This window comes from Mus caroli, chromosome 1 (genome assembly GCF_900094665.2).
Source record: "Mus caroli chromosome 1, CAROLI_EIJ_v1.1, whole genome shotgun sequence".
NCBI classification, from domain to species: Eukaryota; Metazoa; Chordata; class Mammalia; order Rodentia; family Muridae; genus Mus; species Mus caroli.
The window spans coordinates 146949931-146968382 of NC_034570.1; the positions used below are offsets into that span (position 1 = coordinate 146949931).

Sequence of the window (18452 nt, forward strand, 5' to 3'; positions counted from 1 at the left end):
CGTCCTGAAGAACACACAGCAGGCTCTCAAACTGCTCATCCCAGTGAAGAGCCTGTTAGAGTGAGGAACAACTTATCCTTAGCAACAAAAAAGTCAGAAGCAGAGATGCCAACACAAAAGAACCATGGGAGGCTGTAATGAAGGAGAAGAGTTAAATAAACAACAGAGTGAATAGGGCCAGGGCCAAGGCTGGGCCAGAGCAGGCTCTGCACCCTCTAAAGCCCCAGGATTTCCAGCCTCAACCTTAAGGCTCACTAATAGAGAAATTTACAGTGCTGTCAGGGAACTTACATTTCAGCCACCCAAAAAACTTGAACACCAGGAGTGTGGGAAATGAAAAAAAAAAAAAACAGAAAAATGCCACAAAAAATAACTGGTCTTTTCCAAGGACAGGTGTCCCTAGATTTATTTTTTTTTCTAGCGAGCACCTGGTTTAAAGAGGCATTCACTCTGTTACCGAGCCTCCTACACAATGTAACGCAATCCACTCACCAGCTGCAGAGGCTTGACCACCACATTAGGCTTCTTGTACATCTTCTGTTCTGGCTCCTTGTGGTTCTTCAAAGGGCAATCCCACGTGGTCTTCTTAACTGCTACAGTGGATAGTGAATTTCTGGAGAGACTGGAAGCCCAAGTGTTAGCTTCTGTGTTCTGGTCTGGTTGAACTAAACACGAATTTCTGACTGATGAAAGTGGTCCACCTGAAACAGTCAGAGAGTGGTTACAGTGTGGGACCACCGCCCCTGAGTGGGCCAGGCACCAGGGAGGGACACTGGCAAGGGGAACTTGCCCCTGGAAACCTTGCAGATGGAGACACACGAGGGACTACGCACTAAAGGAGGAACAAACTGTAAAATTCTCACACTGGGGAAACAGGAGCCGAAATAATTTCTCAAACTCTGGTGAGCGACTGTCTCAACACCTGACCTCCAATTTCTTCTTCTAACTAACCAACAGACAGTTACTTAACACACATACTCTTTAATATTCAGTAATATGATGCCTTAACTCTTAGAGAATTCCTCAATCAACTTCATATTTTATTGAAATTTATCCATCTATGAGTATCTGAGCCTGGCACATTATGGACTCCTCAGATCTACAACTAACCACAGTGGCTCCTAAAGAAACAAGCTCACAAGCACATTAAGATGTAGGCACAAAAATATTAATCCTATTTGCCTAGAATGAATGAAGGCTGAAGTTTCATCCCTTAAACAGCAAAATAAATAAAAAAGTTAAAAATACTAATCACATTGCTTATTATGGTAAAAATGGAAACAATCTAAATGTCTACCAACAGAACACTGGTTAAATGAAATAAATATATAAGAATTGCACAAAGGTAAACATGAAAAAATACTAATATGGAAAACAATATATTAAACATAAGAAGCAAAGACATATTTATATAATAATGCTTTGCATAAAAAATTATGTTATAATTAAGTGTATAATTTGTAAGAGATTATGAAATGTACTCATTAAAGCTACAAGTATTAACTACCGCTGTGCTGTTTGAATGGTTTAAAGAGCTTTTGTGGTTAAAAGAAGTTCTATGACTTCAGATAGGATCTTGCTCAGATCTTTCAAGTCCTGTATTCAAAGTATGTGGGATCTTGAGCATCAGGGACTTGTCGTGGAGCTCTGTGAGGCAGCCAAACTGTATTGCTTTGGGTCATCTCTTTGCCTACCCTAACCAACAACGTGAAGGAGGATTCTCAGGACTAGTACTGGGGTTTTAAGCTGTCAAGGCACAGAAACAATCAACAGTCCTACCAAGCTGTGACACCCGAGCCACAACAATGACCAGCACGTGGCACCCTTAAAGGTGCAATAGTGGCGCTCATATCTTGGCCATAAATCAATGATGGAATGCGGGAAGGTAGGTGTCCGTCATAACCACTCTTGAAAACGTATAGAACGGACTGGGAAGGGAAACAGCTCACTGGTGAACCGAGTCCTGCCTCGAAAACAGAAGGATCTTGGCTTGACCCTTCAGAATCCACATTTATAAAAAAAACAAAAAACAAAAACCAAAGCCAGGCCTGGGGTTTGTGTGCTTGTAAACCCAGTGCTGGAGATACAGGACCAGCAGGACAGCAGGGTTCCTGGGTCTCCCTGGGCAACTAATAATCCTGTTTCAAAAACAAGTAAGTAAAGAAGATGGGCCGCGCCTGAGGACACCGCAAGCGCGCGCACACACACACACACACACACACACACACACACACACGCGAACCTCCCCTTATACACATTTTATAAACTAAAAGCACCATATTGTTCACGCCTTTGCAAATGTTACCAATGAGGGGACTGAGCAAAGGGCGCATGGGAATCTGTCTGCATGATCATAAAAAGTTATCTCAAAAAGAAAACGACTCTAAGAGAAAACCAAACTGGGCTAAAAGCATAATGCCCTAGATCCAGTGTGGTTTCCTAAAGTAAATACAGAAACAGGCAGTGGTGGCGCACACCTTTAATTCCAGCAGTTGGGAGGCAGAGGAAGGTCAGTCTACAAGTTCGAGGCCAGCTTGGTCTATAGAGCAAGTTCCAGGACAGCCAGAGCTAGAGAGAGAAACCCTGTCTTGAAAAACCAAAGGGGGGGGGGGAGGATAACACTTGGAGTTTGTTTATTATAAAAACATAAATGTACATTCCTCCTATGTATTCATATATTCTGACTTCCACATATCTGTAAGAAGCTTTTGCCGCATAGCCTGATAAGCATTACCTATCAAACAACCAATTCAGAATTATTCCTCAGAACTGCTAATAACTGGACAATAAAGAAAGTAACAGGCTGGAGAGATGCTCAGTGGCTAGAGCATTGGCTGCCCTTCCAGAAGACTGGGGCTTGACTCCCAGCACCCACGTGTCAGCTCACAACTGTCTGTGACTCCAGTCCCTGGAGCTATGGCCCTCTTCTGGCCTCTGCAGGCACTGCTCATGCATGGTGCACACAGACACACATGCAGACAAAACACCCATGAACATAAAATAAAAAAAAAAAGTCAAAAGTAGCTCACAACTATAATCTCCGTACTCAGAAGGCAGAGACAAGGGAGTTCCGTGAGTTTAAGATCTGCTGGTTTATACAGTGAATTCTAGGCCAGCCTGGGCTACATAATAAAAACCTGTCTCAATAAATAAACAAATAAATAAATAAGTTAAATTGTGAAAATTTAAAATTTAAACTGATAATATAGGTTAACTTTACTACAATTATCACTAAAAAGGTCATTATTCAAATATTTTGTGGCTAATATGGGAGGTGTTTGGTCATGTGATTCTACTGGTGACTCTTTAATGCTTTCTTCAATAGAAAATGAAGACTGTATTATGCCATTAACTTACCAGACGGCAGAGGCTTCAGGTCAGCATCAAACACGAGCAAGTCTTGCCTTTCTTCACTGAACTCAACTCGGAGAATGTCACTAAGAGCGCCAACAAGTTCTGTCACGTTTAAGAACCCTAATTGTTTTGGTGAAAGTTGCTCTTTAAAAGTTAGCTGTCATTAAAAAAGAAAGAAAGAAAAGATAAGAAAAAGGAAAGGCATGAAAACTCTGGATGTATGTGAGGCAAGGCTTTAATTTGGATTTTGACAACCTACATATTTCAGGCTCTGAACTCAAGTGTAAAAAGCCTGTTTCACCAGCAACCAATCTAGCCTAACCACTGAACCGGCAGTCCCAGAGAAACCCTTTCTCAAGAAACAAGGTGGACAGCTGCCAAGGAACAACACTGAAAGCCAACCTCTAGGTGCCACATACACGTGTACACGCGCAAACACATGCCAACAGTTCTTCTCGCCTGCCTAGGCTTTGAGGACGTGAAGACTTGCTTCTGAACTAAATGCCTTCAGCGCTATAAAGGACTGGCCCCTCACAGAGTTCTACAGCTGTCATACAGATCGGGTCACATGATGCTCTGATACCACACTCAATTCTTTATGACTTCTCCCACAGAACACTTGTACAAGTGGGGGTCCAGGGCCAGGCAGACCATCATTCAGAAGGTCGTATTTACAGTCACCTATCAGCACACCAAAGGAAACAGTTGGCAGAGGGCAGGGCAGGGTGGGAGGAAATTAGAATTAGTAGTTCTACTCCCTCAGATGGTGCATATTAAAGCCTCTTCTCTTTGTATGTTTATTAGTCTCTAATAGTTTCTCAGATAATTGTGTTGTATTAACTGTGAAAACAGTTTAACTGAACATAAAGCTAGGATAAGCAGGATTAAAATACAAAGGAGTTACTTTTTTGTTTTTTAGGTTTTTTAAAATTGTGTCTACATGCAGGTATGTGCACAAGTGTGGGTCCCCTGAGAAGTTAGAGGTGTTGGATCCTCTAGAGCTGGAGGTCCAGGCCACCGGGAGCCACCAGACATGGGTGCTGGAAACTGAGATCTGGTCCTCTGAGCCATCTCTCCAGACTCCCAACCAGTCACTTTCAATAGTATATTCTGAAGATCCAAATAAATATTCAGCAAAAACAAGTCTCAGGAAGGAAGAGGATGATAAATAGGGTGATTGGGGTTCTCAAAGTTATATATATATGAAATCGTGAAAGAAAAAAGCAATTGTAAAAAACAAACTACAGTGAAACCTCTCACACAGTAAAACTTCATTCATTAAAAAAAAAAATCAAGTTTCTGCTCACCCCAAACGTCACCTAGTATGAGCCGCCTAGCGATCACCTCCCTAGAAATAACTATTATTAACAATTTTTGGTAACTTTGCAGAAATTGTCAAAACTTAAGTGGGCTTCTATATAGGAGTATATAAGCTATACATCTTGCTTTTTCAGTTACTATAAAAGTAATCCCACATCATTACTATATGAAACACAGCTCAGGTTTATCTATGATTAACTGGTGTGCTTTCTGCTCTACCGGTCCCCAACAATGTGCAGTCAGGAGGCTGCCATGGTTCTATTCCCACAGCCCGCCCGCCCGCCCTCCCTCCCTTCCTTCCTTCCCAGAGCCCTACTCACTCATTTTTATACAGACTGAAGAGTTTAGAATCTGCATCCCTACTGCATCATTGTTTATTTTTGTCAACCTCCCACATTTTCCTGATGATAAACTGGTCCTGCAGACAAGACTTCTTGCCAGTTGGCAAGGGAATCAAGCCTGTCTACTCTGACAAGGCCACAATGAGTCTGTGTGCTCTACTATGGGCACACAGTAGCTGTTTCTTTTAAAGTGTTAACAGTGTTGTTTGTCGCTGTTGGCTCCTGGACCACAGGGCTCATTTAGGCACATTGGGTCATTTAGGCACATCAGGTCAATGGGTGACTAGTTGTGTGGGCTGGGCCTGAACTGGGACTTGCACATGCTGTCTAAGTGTTCTGCCCCTCAGCTCATCTCCAGCCCTCATACCAACCTTTAGTTGCCATTCTTCAAAGATGAACGGATCTCTACAGTCTTCCAAGTTGTCTAAGTAACTTTTGAAACTGTGTGCACTGACGGGCTTCCAGCCCTTACAATTAAAGCCTGAAACTCATCAGTGCATTTGTAAGTCCTTTAAATGTGAACCTAGTGCTCAGCCTTGCCTTACTTATCTGTGACATGTTCCAGGTTCAACTCACACAATTAGAGTAAGTATTCTTGTATGTATAATTATCTCACAATTACTCCCCAGTGTCATGCCACATTATATAACAATAATTTCAGATTAACACTAGTATCATCGCCAATATAACAACAACAAAATCTCTGGATACATTCACCCTTCCCTTTACCCCTTTGTGAGTGATACTTCATCAGAGCAGACACTAACCCTCTGTTCCCTTCTGGCAATGTTAACTGTCTGTCTTCTTAGGGAGCTGACCTATGCCACTGTGGAATGTCTCCTGTCCCTGACATCAGCCTTCCTCCTGAGTCACTGTGGCTCCTTCATGCCCAGCACTTGCAGGAACATGTATCTTTTCCATCTTTTTTCAGTGAACAGATCTGCCCTCGTGTTTATTTATTTGGGGTTATTATGTTAAGTACATAAAAATAATTTGGGAAAAACTCTTACTCCTTCCTTACCTTCACTGTTTGCAATTTTTCTAATGTCAAGTTTTTTTTTTTTTTAACAACTTTTTGATAACACATGAGAATTGTATTTATACAAGCAGCATACAGTTGGGTCTTCTCATCCTATATCACAGGCTGTCTTTCATGGCCCTGGCTGTCCTGAAACTTACTCTATAGACCAGGCTAGCCTCAAACTCACAGAGATCTTTTTTGCCTCTGGCTCCTGAGAGCTGGGATTAAAGGTACGGTACTTGCTACCTCCACCAGGCTCACAGGCTCTCTTAATTATAGCAGTTAGTCCATTTACGTTAATGAAAGCAATATATCTAGATTTAGAGCTACCATGCTCCATAGGTTGAACCCATATATATCCTGTTCCCCTTCCCACCTTTTATAAGTTCAGGTGACCCTCATCTATATCTTCCCATCCATATCTTCCCACCTGTATCTTGCATTCCATATCTTGTTCTTCTGTTCTCTATGCCCACCTTCCTGAGTTTATTGCATGTATTTATACAAATGGTTTTGTCTGTTGACTTTATGGCTATCACTGCATCTCTAATGATTGTTCTGGGTATAATACACACCCTTAATGTCTTAGTGTTACTCTACATATCACAGAAAGCATAACAAGATGCAGTTTGTATAATCTATTATGCTATAGTTTTTGTATGCATTACATCAGCTTCATGTTATAAACCCAGCAAGTGGCCCTAATTTTAGCTTTAAATAGTAGCACGTTTTAACTGGTAAAAGCGAGTAGTCTTTCAGATACAGCTGCACATTTACTTCATCCTCTGTTCTTCAGCCCTTCTTGAAGACTCAAGTTCTAATCCGGCATCATTTCTGTTAGTTTAAACATATTATTTGTTTATTTATTTTTTACCATGCAGGTCTATTTATACTTCTCTATTTTTTGATTATCTTAAGTGTCTTTATAGTACCTTCACTCTTAATATCATTGCTGGATATAAAATAGAAAATGTATATGAGGGGTTCTATTTTTTCCACATCTCTTCTTGGTACTATCACACTTAAAATATGTTAATCATTATTTCAATGATGTTATAACGCTAAGTAGTAAAAACATTCTCCCTATTCATAGCCAGATATTTGTTACTAGCCATATTCTTAACTAGCCTTATCATAATAAAGAAAAAGCCACTAAACCATAAAACAAGGTGGTTTAAGTGTTAATAGCACAGACCTATCAGATCCAGTAGTAATGGCAAAATTTGTGTAGCATAAGAAAAATAAGCAATGCAAAGAGTAAGAAAACACCTACCTCAAATTCTCCAAGCAGTTTAGAAATAAACAAACCTTGTGGAAACTTAGATACGACCTAATCAACAGAAATGAAACAAAGATATAACTGAAAGATTAAGAGCCACATGATAATCCTTAGTTTAACAAATGGATACTTTTATTTTTATCAATTTTTTTGTTTATCAATGAATGTATTTCCTCTATTTTTGGTGCTGTATTGTGAACAAGATCCTTGAGCAAACAACTGTCAGACACTTGTTCAAGTTTCAGAAACAGCAAGAGAAGGCTGTCCCCAGCGTATCGATTTTTGCTGCCTGAGTGTGTGGGTTTTCCCCTGTCTCCCACCCAAGTCAGAGCACCTGAGGAGGGAGAATTCAGGGCAGAGGAGCTATGCTGACATTTCCTAACTCAGATCAGGACCAAAATCCTCAAGGCAGACTACACTGGTCCATTACACAACACCCGAAGGGTTTCCATATGCTACTAATACAAACCAATAAAACAGGTCAGTGGTACAAACGTGTAAAACAGTGCGAAGGGTATAAAAAAAGCAGCTATGTAAAATTGTTATCATTTAAATTGTGGCCGGGAGTAAAGCTGTCTGCAGAAGCGTCCATTTGTTCAATTCCGTCAAAGGTAATGAAGTATCTTCAACAAATCAAATGTTCAGTGCCTCTGATGGACCCCATGACATAAATGTTCACGAGACTTCACTGCACGACTTTTTTTAATAGCCAAGGTCCAAAGCAACTCCAACTTTAATCCCTCACAGATCCTCCTAACTGAAACATGGAACAGTAATATTTTGGGCTACACTAACCATGTGCATTACATTAGCAGGACAGACAATTGAACTGGAAAGATTTTTAACTGTTTGTCAACAATGATTTGTTGGGCAAGGAAAGAAAAAGAGGGAAGAGAATGGAAGAACCATTTTCTAAACAATTTCACACCAAAATTTTTAGTATACATTTATTACTTTTTTATACAAAAATTAGTGTTCATATACCAACATCTTAGAAACAATGAGATATAAACACAAAACTAATAATCACTGAAGGCAATTAAATTAAACCACATGTGAAAATCAATTATTTTTGCTTCCAAGAAAGGGAAAATACTTACAAATTGTATCTTGCGCTTTAGGTCGGGATCAACAGTCCCTCCAGGTCCAATCTGTGCAATCACTGATTTGAATGTGCTCTCCAACTGTGAATAAAACAAAAAGTCAGAGCTCTTAAAAGTCAAAGAGAAATGTAAGCAAGCTATAAAACGAAATATATTTCCGCCAAATGTGTCAAATTCTGCTCAGTGGTTAAGAGTATTTACTGCTCTTGCAGAGGACCTTAGTTCAGTTCCCAGCCTTTGACCTCTGTGTTCATCTGCATTCACAGGAATATACTCACACATGGACAACAAAGAATATGTATATACACATAGTATATGTATACACATAGGTGAGTAATTAAATAATTTAAGTAGCATGAGACATTTTATATTGTATCAAATATGCAAGTTTGTATGAAGCTAGACACAGGAATATTCCAAGATACACAGCATTATCTATAATAGGTTCTACAGCCTCCAGTTAGTTGGATACCTTTGTCCAGAAAGGATGCTTGCCATTCATTTTCTAAAGTTACTTAGTATTACTAAATACTTAGTGACTGCCTAATGCCTGAAAGGGAGGAAGGGGTGTGAGTCAGAGCGCAAGTGAAATGAATGGTCTTTTAAAAGAGCAGTATGGGAAACCTTCTTTATGTAATATAATCAAAGGATGAAAGACATGGGGGCGGGGGTGGGGTGGGGGAGGGCCAGTGGCAGAGTCACTATCAGTTCTGTGCTCTGGGAATTTGGAAGCAAAGTCCTCTCCTAAAAGCATAGGAGAGGAGGAGGGTGGGCAGATATTTGAGAACCTGAATTTGGGAAGTGGAGAGTCAATGAGGTAGATATCCATCATCAACCCCAGGTCTACATACACACACACACAGTTTGCCAAGTGGCATCAGTAGAAACACCTGCATTGGTAGATGGAAGTTGTATTATAAAATATCCTAACCTCCAAGCAAAGGAGTTTCCCTTGGTTACATACATAGCAGAGACCTGTGGTGAGACTCACAGTATCAGAACTATCTTCTGATGACAGATAATTAGATTTGAAGGGTAGACAATCAAGAGACCATGTAACACTCTGGGTAACAACAGTTCATGCTAATCTTTTCTGAATTTAAAAACAGATTTAATAAACATGTTGATCAGCTTAGCTACAAACACAGATACACAGGCTAGTCTCTGGATTGTCTAGCAGAAGAAATGCCAAGAGAAATAAAAACAGGGCTAGCAAGTGGCTCTGCTTGCCACAAATCATTCCCTGCAATTCGTGTGGTGAAGGCTCGTGTGGTGAAGGCGTGACTGTGAAGAAAGGGAGGGAGGATGGACCAGCACTTTCTTTTTTTTTGTTTTTTGTTTTTTGTTTTGTTTTTTCGAGACAGGGTTTCTCTGTGTAGCCCTGGCTGTCCTGGAACTCACTCTGTAGACCAGGCTTGGCTTGAACTCAGAAATCTGCCTGCCTCTGCCTCTGCCTCCCGAGTGCTGGGATTAAAGGCGTGCACCACCACTCCCGGCTGGACCAGCACTTTCAAGATTTCATCAAGCTCTATCTCCCGAAGGCCTTATCTCTAAAAGAGAGCTTTAACCGAAGCATTGGGGGGGGGGGGATATATAGCAATTCAATCCACAGCAGCTACTGTAACTATCCAAGTAACTTTCTTAAACTTGGCAATGAAAGTTTACAAGGCTGACTGCTAAACAGCTATAATATAAAAGATCAGGGACTCTGAAGACAGCCAGAGAAAATACTCAAAATGAAACACAATGGGGGTGGGAGTGGGGCTGGGGGTGGGTGGGAGGTTGGGTTTAAAAGACTAACAAAACAATGGAAATAAAATACCTGTGAAATAAAACAAAAACTCAGCAAGACCCCTTTGTAATTCTAGAAGGGAAGGGAAGAAAAATTCGGACAAACACTTCCAGACTTCCTGAAACTCGTGTAACCTAGGTAAACAAGTCAGCTACGTGATGGGTGGGTGGGTGGACTGGCTTGAGTCCTATGGGAGCGCTACACGTGTGTGCAGCCAGAAGAGGCTCACGATGACCAAAAGAAAAAAAGTGATCAAACTGAAAGGTAAAGAAGACAAGTCCACAGTGACATTCGAAGATTTCAATACCCCTCCCCCCTCAGTAATTCATGGAAAAGTCAGAAAACCGGGAAAACCTTAGACTCTGGATGATGTGAGTTAGATTGACTTAGACCGCACAGAACACTCTACTCAAATATAGTGATGCCTTCTTTGGAGTTATAAAGCATCTACCACAATAAGCATAGAGCTATTTAGCTAAGTCTCATTAATTTTGTAAGAAATGAAACCTAAGTTTTCTGATCGTAATAGAATTAAAGTACAACAGGAATAATTTCTGGAAAAAAAAAACCCTGAGATTGTTTAAAAATTAAACAGCACTAAACATGAAACATAACAGAAACCATAACAGAATCAGAAAACATTTCACGGGGCAGGGGGGACAAAAATACATAAACATTTATGAAATGTTGTTAAAGCAGTATTAGAAAAAAGCCATGGCCATAAATGTTTTAATTAGGGAAGGAGCAGACTCAGTTATCAAGCTTAAGACGGAGCCAGGGCTGCGGAGACACTGATGGAGAGCACAGGCTGCTCTTGCAGAGTGCTGGGCTCAGCTCCCAGCACCCACATGGAGGCTCACACAGTCCCGGGGGATCTGCACCCCCTTTTCCTCTTTGGATTCCTTCCCCGCATCAAGCATGTATGTGGTGCACATATACACATGCAGGCAAAACATACATACAAACTAAAAATTAAAAATGAAAAAAGAGACAAAGAAACCAATCCAAAGTAAACAGGAAATAACAGGAAGAAGAAAAATCAACGAAGTCCCAAAGCTGGATCTTCTTAACAAGACGGGTGGGATGCGTTTGTGTGTATATTCTCTCGTTTGTGGGTGTGTGCGTGCGTGCCTGTGTATACGACAGAATATCACCATACAGACCTCAAAACTGACTAATAGACACTCTGAACTTTTTACCAATATATGCTGAGCTAGAGGAAAAGGACAAAGCCTGATTTACCTTTTTAAAGGAAAACAGAATACCTTTACATCTGTTCAAGAAATTAAATGTCCACTATAAAAACATTTCCACCAAGACAATTCCAGATCCAATCTGTTGCGCTAATAAATTTGTGAAATATTTTTTCAAAAATACAACGCTATACAAACTTTTATAATAAAAAAATAGTAAAGCTTTCTCATTTCTTGAGGCCTATATGCTACTCCAGAATCAAAGGCATTATAAGAAAACTACAGAACCATATACCACGAGCATAATAAAGACAAGAGTCTTTAACAAGTCAGAAGAGGAACTCAGTAACATGTAAGGATACTACATGTAACCAAGTAGGAGTCATCTAGTAAGGTGTGGTCACATTTTTTAAAAATGTGACTTTTAAAGTTTTGTAATCGTCTCAACAAATGGAGGGGAAAACATGCCAAACAGCATTCAGCCGTGGAAAAGTTCTCAGAAAGCAGGGTTAAGAATGAATCTCTCCAATTCAGTATGGAAAATCCACGTGTGTAAGACAGGCACCGCAAGCTGGCGTGGCACTGCACACCTTTAATCCCAGCACTTGGGAGGCAGAGGCAGGCAGATCTCTGGGTCAGAAGCCAGCCAGGACAGCCAAGGCTGCACAGAGAAACCCTATGTCAAAACAATAACAAAAAGTCAATGCTTACATCAGAGAACTGTTGAAAGATTGAACACAAACACACCCTAGTGGAAGAACAAGACAGTTCAGAGAGCCTAGCCCGGGTGCAAGGGGAGAAAAGGCATAGGTATATTAGAAGAAGCAAGACCGTCCTCATGAACTTTAAGAAAACCCATCACCCCTAAGGACCAAGTTTACTAAGAACCTTGACTCAGGGTTCTAAGACACAGGTCGTATATTAACAATGATTAATTTTAAAAATATCATCTCTAATACAATACAAATATGAAAGGAATAAGGAATAAGTTTAATAAAATGTACGTGCGAGCCACACACACTGGAAACTACTGTGCACTGCTGAGAGAATTGAAAGGTGAAAATAATGAAGAGACATGCTATTTCCTTGAGTTCTGGGACTTAATATTAGAAGAGAATGATTTTTTTCTCAGGCTCATCTATAATATCCAATGCAATTCTAATCGAAATCATGAGACTTAGTTTTGATAAAAAGTAATCAGCAGATTTACATACAGTAAAATAAATATGGAAATGCAAAAATGTAGAATAGCCAAAATAAGACTGCAGGACTTAACTTTATAATTCCAAGCTACTACAAAGTGACAGTGATGAAAATCCCAATAGGGATGAGGCGGTCCACTCAACTCGGAAGGGATGCCTGTCCCGTGGACAGCGCCGCAGTAGCTGCTGCCCTTACTCAGAAAACTTCAGTTCATGCCTGGCACATTATACAAAAAGTCATAGGAACTGGTAACAGGTTTAACTATATAACCTAAATCTCAAAAATTCTAGAAAAAAATAGAGAAGAAAGTTTTATTATTTTGCACTGAGCAAAGACCTATTAGGTAACCAGGAACCATATGAGAAACTGAGAGAAGTAGATTGCCAGGATCAAGGACTTCAACTGTACAAAAGCAAGACAAAGAGGGGGGGGGCGGAGAAAAGATGCAGAGTATCTGCTCTTGCCCATTTCCCAGCATCCACCTGCTGGCCTACAACCGTTCGTAAACTCCAGTTGCAGGGGATCCAATGCCCTCTTCTAGCCTCCAAAGCCACCAGGCATGCACATGGTACACATCTATACATAGAGTAAAACACTCAGGCACACAAAAAAATAATAAATAAATCTAAAAAATTTAGCATCAAACCATAAACCTGGAAAAGATGTCTGCATTGTATGTTCCTGTTAAAAGATTTATACTCAGAATGTACTGAATTATTCCATTTCAATAAAATGACAAAACCCAATTTTGTAAGAACCAGATTACTCTGGTATTTCAAAGACAATATTCAAACAGCAGCTATGTACATAAAAAGATACCTAGCCTCCTGTTCCCTCACTCCTGTTCCTCTCTTGCCTTCTTGTTCCTGCTCCGTCCCCTCACCCCTCCCCTTTTTCCCCAATTCCCTCCCCTAACACACACAGGCTCATGGCTGGCCTCTACTCCTCTACTCTCTTTCTCTGCCTTTCTCTGCTTCTACTATCCTCTTAACTCCACTCCCTATCCCCTGAGTAAACTCCACTATGTTCATAGCAGCCTTATTTATAATAGCCAGAAGTTGGAAAGAACCCAGATGTCCCTCAACAGAGGAATGGATGCAGAAAATGTGGTATATTTACACAATGGAATACTACACAGCTATTAAAAACAATTTATGAAATTCTTAGACAAATGGATGGATCTGGAGGATATCATCCTGAGTGAGGTAACCCAATCACAAAAGAATACACATGATATGTACTCACCAATAAGTGGATATTAGTTCAGAAACTTGGAATACCCAAGATACAATTCACAAAACACATGAAACTCAAGAAGGAAAACCAAAGTGTGGATACTTTGATCCTTCTTAGAAAAGGGGTCAAAATACCCATGGAAGGAGTTACAAAGTGTGAAGCAGAGACTGAAGGAATGACCATCCAGAGACTGCCCCACCTGGGGATCCATCCATAAACAACCCCCCAAACCAGACACCATATAGCTATCTCCAGAGAGGCTCTTGCCAGAGCCTGACAAATACAGAAGTGAATGCTCACAGCCATCCATTGGACGGAGCACAGGGTCCCCAATGAAGGAGCTAGAGAAAGGACCCAAGGAGCTGAAGGGGGTTTGCAGCCCCATAGGAGGAACAATAATATGAACTAACCAGTACCCCCCAGAGCTCCCTGGGACTAAACCACCAACCAAAGAAAACACATGGAGAGACACATAGCTCTAGCTGCATATGTAGCTGAGGTTGGCCTAGTTGGTCATCAATGGGAGAAGAGGCCCTTGGTTCTGTGAAGGTTCTACACCCCAGTATAGAGGAATGCCATGGACAGGAAGCGGGAGTGGGTGGGTTGAGCAGGGGAGGGGGAGGGGGAAGGGATGGGGGGTTTTGGAGGGGAAACAAGGAAAGGGGATAACATTTGAAATGTAAATAAAGAAAATATTTAATAATAAAATAAAATAAAAATAAAGCATATTTTTGGTATTTCTCTATTTCTAAACTTGGGTACCTTACCTGATTTAATTTTTCAGTGTGGTTCAGCCTTGAAGCCTCCACTGAATTAAACATGGGTGTCTTCTCCATGCCCAGTACTTGTTTGGGGGGCTCCATATTTGAAATGGGTTGTGAAAAGTGTGCCTTCATTACTGGGAATCCTGTAGAATATGACCCCTGTTGTTTCATTCTAAATGGCTGAGTAAAAACTTTACCTTTTGTTAAGAAAGAAGAAAAAACAGTGAATAGCAATTTCTCAGAGGTTTTATTGAAAAAGACTACTGTATACTAACTGCCCTCAGTTTAGAAGGGGAAATGTATATATTCAATAAAACTTATATACTATGTGATTAGCCATTCATTAAAAAAATATTAAGAAACCATGTTACTGAAAAGACTGTTGCTCTCTAAAACTCTATATAAGATCACCTGAATATAACTGAGAAGTAGCAATTTATAGGCAAAGACCTTAAAAACTGCATTTCATTTTAAAGACCAAAGAGTGCCCAACCAAGCAGTTTGCATAGAGATACACTTCTCATAGTAGATGTAAGGACATAGTAGATGTAAGGAGACGCAAGGGAGAAATACTCCAAGAGACACAGTCCTAAAATGCATGTTCCATAGTACCCTGAAAATCAACACGGTCTAGTGTTTTAAAGGTCCAGTTTACTAAATATACCAATTACTTCTGAGATATCGGAAGCTATGGGAAACGAGCCGTGGATGGGAAACGTGACCACCTGGGACTAGAAGACTCGTCACAGGGCTCATCCCTGGAGAAGACTGATTTTTCTCTCTGAAGCCATTAACTGCCCGAGGCTGTTCACCTTGGCGTAGATGGAGCCTTCTGAGATGTCCCCACCAGGCTGACGTGCAGGGTCTTGTTTAGGTAACCACATTTTCAAGAGTTTGTGGGCACGACACAATTATGAATGCTGACGAGCTTACCTGCTGGCCATCCTCTCTGCTTGTCCTCTGATACACTCTTTTTTAGTGTCAACAGAGAACCTGCTCTGGTCTGCTCTACAGAAATGACATCCGAAGCTGCATTCAGCACTTCAAACATAGAGAGGAATCCATACTGCATATACTGAAATGATCGTCCAAAACGCCTGGCAAATGCCTTTTCAAAGTCAGAAAGGAGAACAGGAGACAATGCCAAAAGGTCTTTCAACTCACTCTTCACTACAGCTGGAAGAATTGGGGGCACCCTTCCTCGGTAAGGCACCCGGCCAGAGCAGGTGCTGGGTCTCCCCTTTGGCATGGGGTTTCGGACCTTATGGCTCCTTCTCTGCTTTGCAACCAAACTTGCTATTCCTTTGGTGGATTCGTCTGGAATGGCTAAGAAGATATGGGGGCAGTGGAGAAATCACTTTCAAGTAAAACACATACTCCATTTAACCTTTGTATCTACAATTACACGGGCAATTTTTAACTCTCCAGAGAGCTGTGTATGTAGGTAGAGTAAGACAAAGCTGTTGGGTCCATCATTTCTGACATTCTGATCAATAAGCTTCCCAACTCCTCTATCAGCTGGAAGATGTTCTACTACTGCTAATCAGTGTCTGGAAGTGTCACTAATTTGTGCCTAATGAAATTTAAAATGAGGAACTTAAGAATGGGGATTTGGGAAGCTGTTTTGGCTTTCCTTTGCTCTCACTTCCCCAACAACCTCAAAGGCACCCATGACCATCACCCCAGTTAAAATCCTCCGCCCTGAGATACGGGATATTGTACTGAGTGGTACATTTTTACTATAAAGGCTCGTGTAGACCTTCCAAAGTCTTAAACCTACCTTTCAGTATTACGGTACCATCCCCGCCGGGGCAGACACTAACCACATCGGGCATATCCAACACCAGTTCCATAGTGGACCGATATCCAAGGATTCGGAGCGGGAGATGGTTGCCAACCATCAAAAGGTACTCCTTTTCCAACTGTTGTGGAGTCAAACCATCTTTAGTGGAAATAAGAAGGGACCTTATCTCTTTCCTCAGACAGTCCTGTATACGCTCTTGTTCAGACATCGTGCTACAGGATTTAAGGGGGGAAAATGCTCTTGAAAGTGGTTAAACCATGACAGAACAAAACCCAAAAGCAACCAAGCAAACAAACAAAACAGCCCTGGCTGTTCCTGGAACTCACTCTGTAGACTAGGCTGGCCTCGAACTCAGAAATCCGCCTGCCTGAGTGCTGGGATTAAAGGCGTGCGCCGCCACGCAAAAACCTTTAACGACCAGCCATGTTATATAAAAACTCAGATGTGAGTTTTACAGGCGATAAGGCTTGAAGCAATACCCTAAGTGTTCCAAGGCTCGTGCAGCACAAGCCCTCTGGCCACACTCACTACAAACTCCAAAGCTCAGCTTGTAGGGATGAGCCCTCCCAATCCTCGCGGCTGGCTGGTATTAAGTCCCAACTGGGCCCGGCAAATAAGGATGCTTAAAGGGTGATCTCAAGTTCCTTAGAGGGTGCCATTCCCCGCTGCTGCTCAGTATCAGATGGAATCTCCCAGCCGGTCTTTGGGAACCAAGGGTCGCGGTGCAGGAGTGACCGGGAGAAGCGTGAGCGGATCGCAGGCCGCCTGGTCGCCTCCATTGACTTGGGAAGGGTGGGGGTCCCTCCTTCCCTCCCTCCCTCAGCGGGTCCTCCCGTCTGCCCCGTGCTCTTCCCGTGACCTGAGTCGTGCTGAGGACCGCCGTAGCGTATCCCTCTGCGGCCCGCCACTACCTGGCTGCGGCTCGCCCGCCTCGCTCCCTCGCACCCGCGCTGCCGTTGCGCGCCGCAGGTCCGGGGCGCTCCCGGAGGGCCGCGGAGAAGCTGGGCTGGCGAGGGTCTCGAGCGCCTGCGCACTGCGGGCCGTCCGGTCCGGTGCTCCACGTTCCACGCGAGGGGGCGCGGCCGGTGTGACGGTTAGCGGAGACCCGGCGTGTGGGTGCGGGTGAGGCGGAGGACCCGCTCCCCCTCTCAGACGGCGCTGCAACCCGCCGCGCCTACCCCCTCCCGAAGCCCCGGGAAGACGCAGGTGCCGCTGGACCACCCTCCACCTGCGCCCTGCGGCGCCGCCCGGGCCCGCCCCGCCCCCGGGCACCTGCGGGAGGCGGGGACCGCGGCGGAGGCACTTGCGGATCCTGCGGAGCCAGGACTGGTGCCCTCCACCCCGCCCCGCCTGGCCGGAAGCTCGCCTCGCCCACGTAGGTCTACGCTTATTTGGGGGAAAAAGTTAAGAGCGAGTCTGATTCTTGAGAATTACTGCTGACCTAGAAGCGACTTTGACTCCTAGAAGAGAGGAATGGATGGATGGACGGACTTTTGGAATGAAGAACATCCCAGGAGCAATGGAAAGAAGAGAAGTGGGAGACTATGGAGGATAATTTCATTTGGATATGTTTGCTGGATTTGTAGAGTAAACTAGATTGACAGGGGTCCTCAAAAACTAGCAAGTAGAAATGCAGGATATGAATACCTTTCCCTTAACTATATGCACTCTTAAATGGACAACCTAAAAGATACTCAAAGGATTCAACGTAAGAGGCCAGAAACTAGGTGGGATGATGCACACCTGTTGAGCCTAGCGCTCTGGAGGTGGAGAAAGGAAAGCCCCAGCTGGAGACTGGCGGGTTGCATAAAGGGGGCGGGATCCCTAAGCCATTCTTGCCTAAAACCCATAAGTGAATATTCCAAGAGAACAAAATGTTCCATCAATGAATGAGGAATATTAAAGAATCCCTACAAAACTGAAACTAGAAAGGAGTTATATCTTCGGTTTATAGTAGAGCAGTTGTAGCTGATAAGTAGATTAACAGAACACCCTAAAATGAAAAATGGACTTAAATACTGCAGCATTTCAATGACAAGTTT

General features: G+C 42.4%; 1 protein-coding gene across 4 annotated transcripts in view; it reads right to left on the reverse strand.

Moving 5' to 3' along the window:
• Positions 1 to 17371, reverse strand: part of Tdrd5 (tudor domain containing 5) — a 43814-nt gene extending 26443 nt beyond the window's left edge. For 3 of the 4 annotated variants that reach the window (XM_021175187.2, XM_029484812.1, XM_021175180.2), the window contains exons 1-8: positions 17322 to 17371; positions 16387 to 16622; positions 15540 to 15932; positions 14610 to 14803; positions 8416 to 8499; positions 7310 to 7366; positions 3358 to 3511; positions 493 to 701 (exon numbers count right to left, since the gene is read on the reverse strand). In XM_021175187.2, the coding sequence (XP_021030846.1) occupies positions 493 to 701; positions 3358 to 3511; positions 7310 to 7366; positions 8416 to 8499; positions 14610 to 14803; positions 15540 to 15932; positions 16387 to 16618 (1323 nt within the window). In that variant the 5' untranslated portion in view covers positions 16619 to 16622; positions 17322 to 17371. The remainder of the gene's footprint in view (positions 1 to 492; positions 702 to 3357; positions 3512 to 7309; positions 7367 to 8415; positions 8500 to 14609; positions 14804 to 15539; positions 15933 to 16386; positions 16623 to 17321) is intronic. The other variant, XM_021175193.2, reaches the window with a different exon arrangement.
• Positions 17372 to 18452: the final 1081 nt, after the last annotated feature.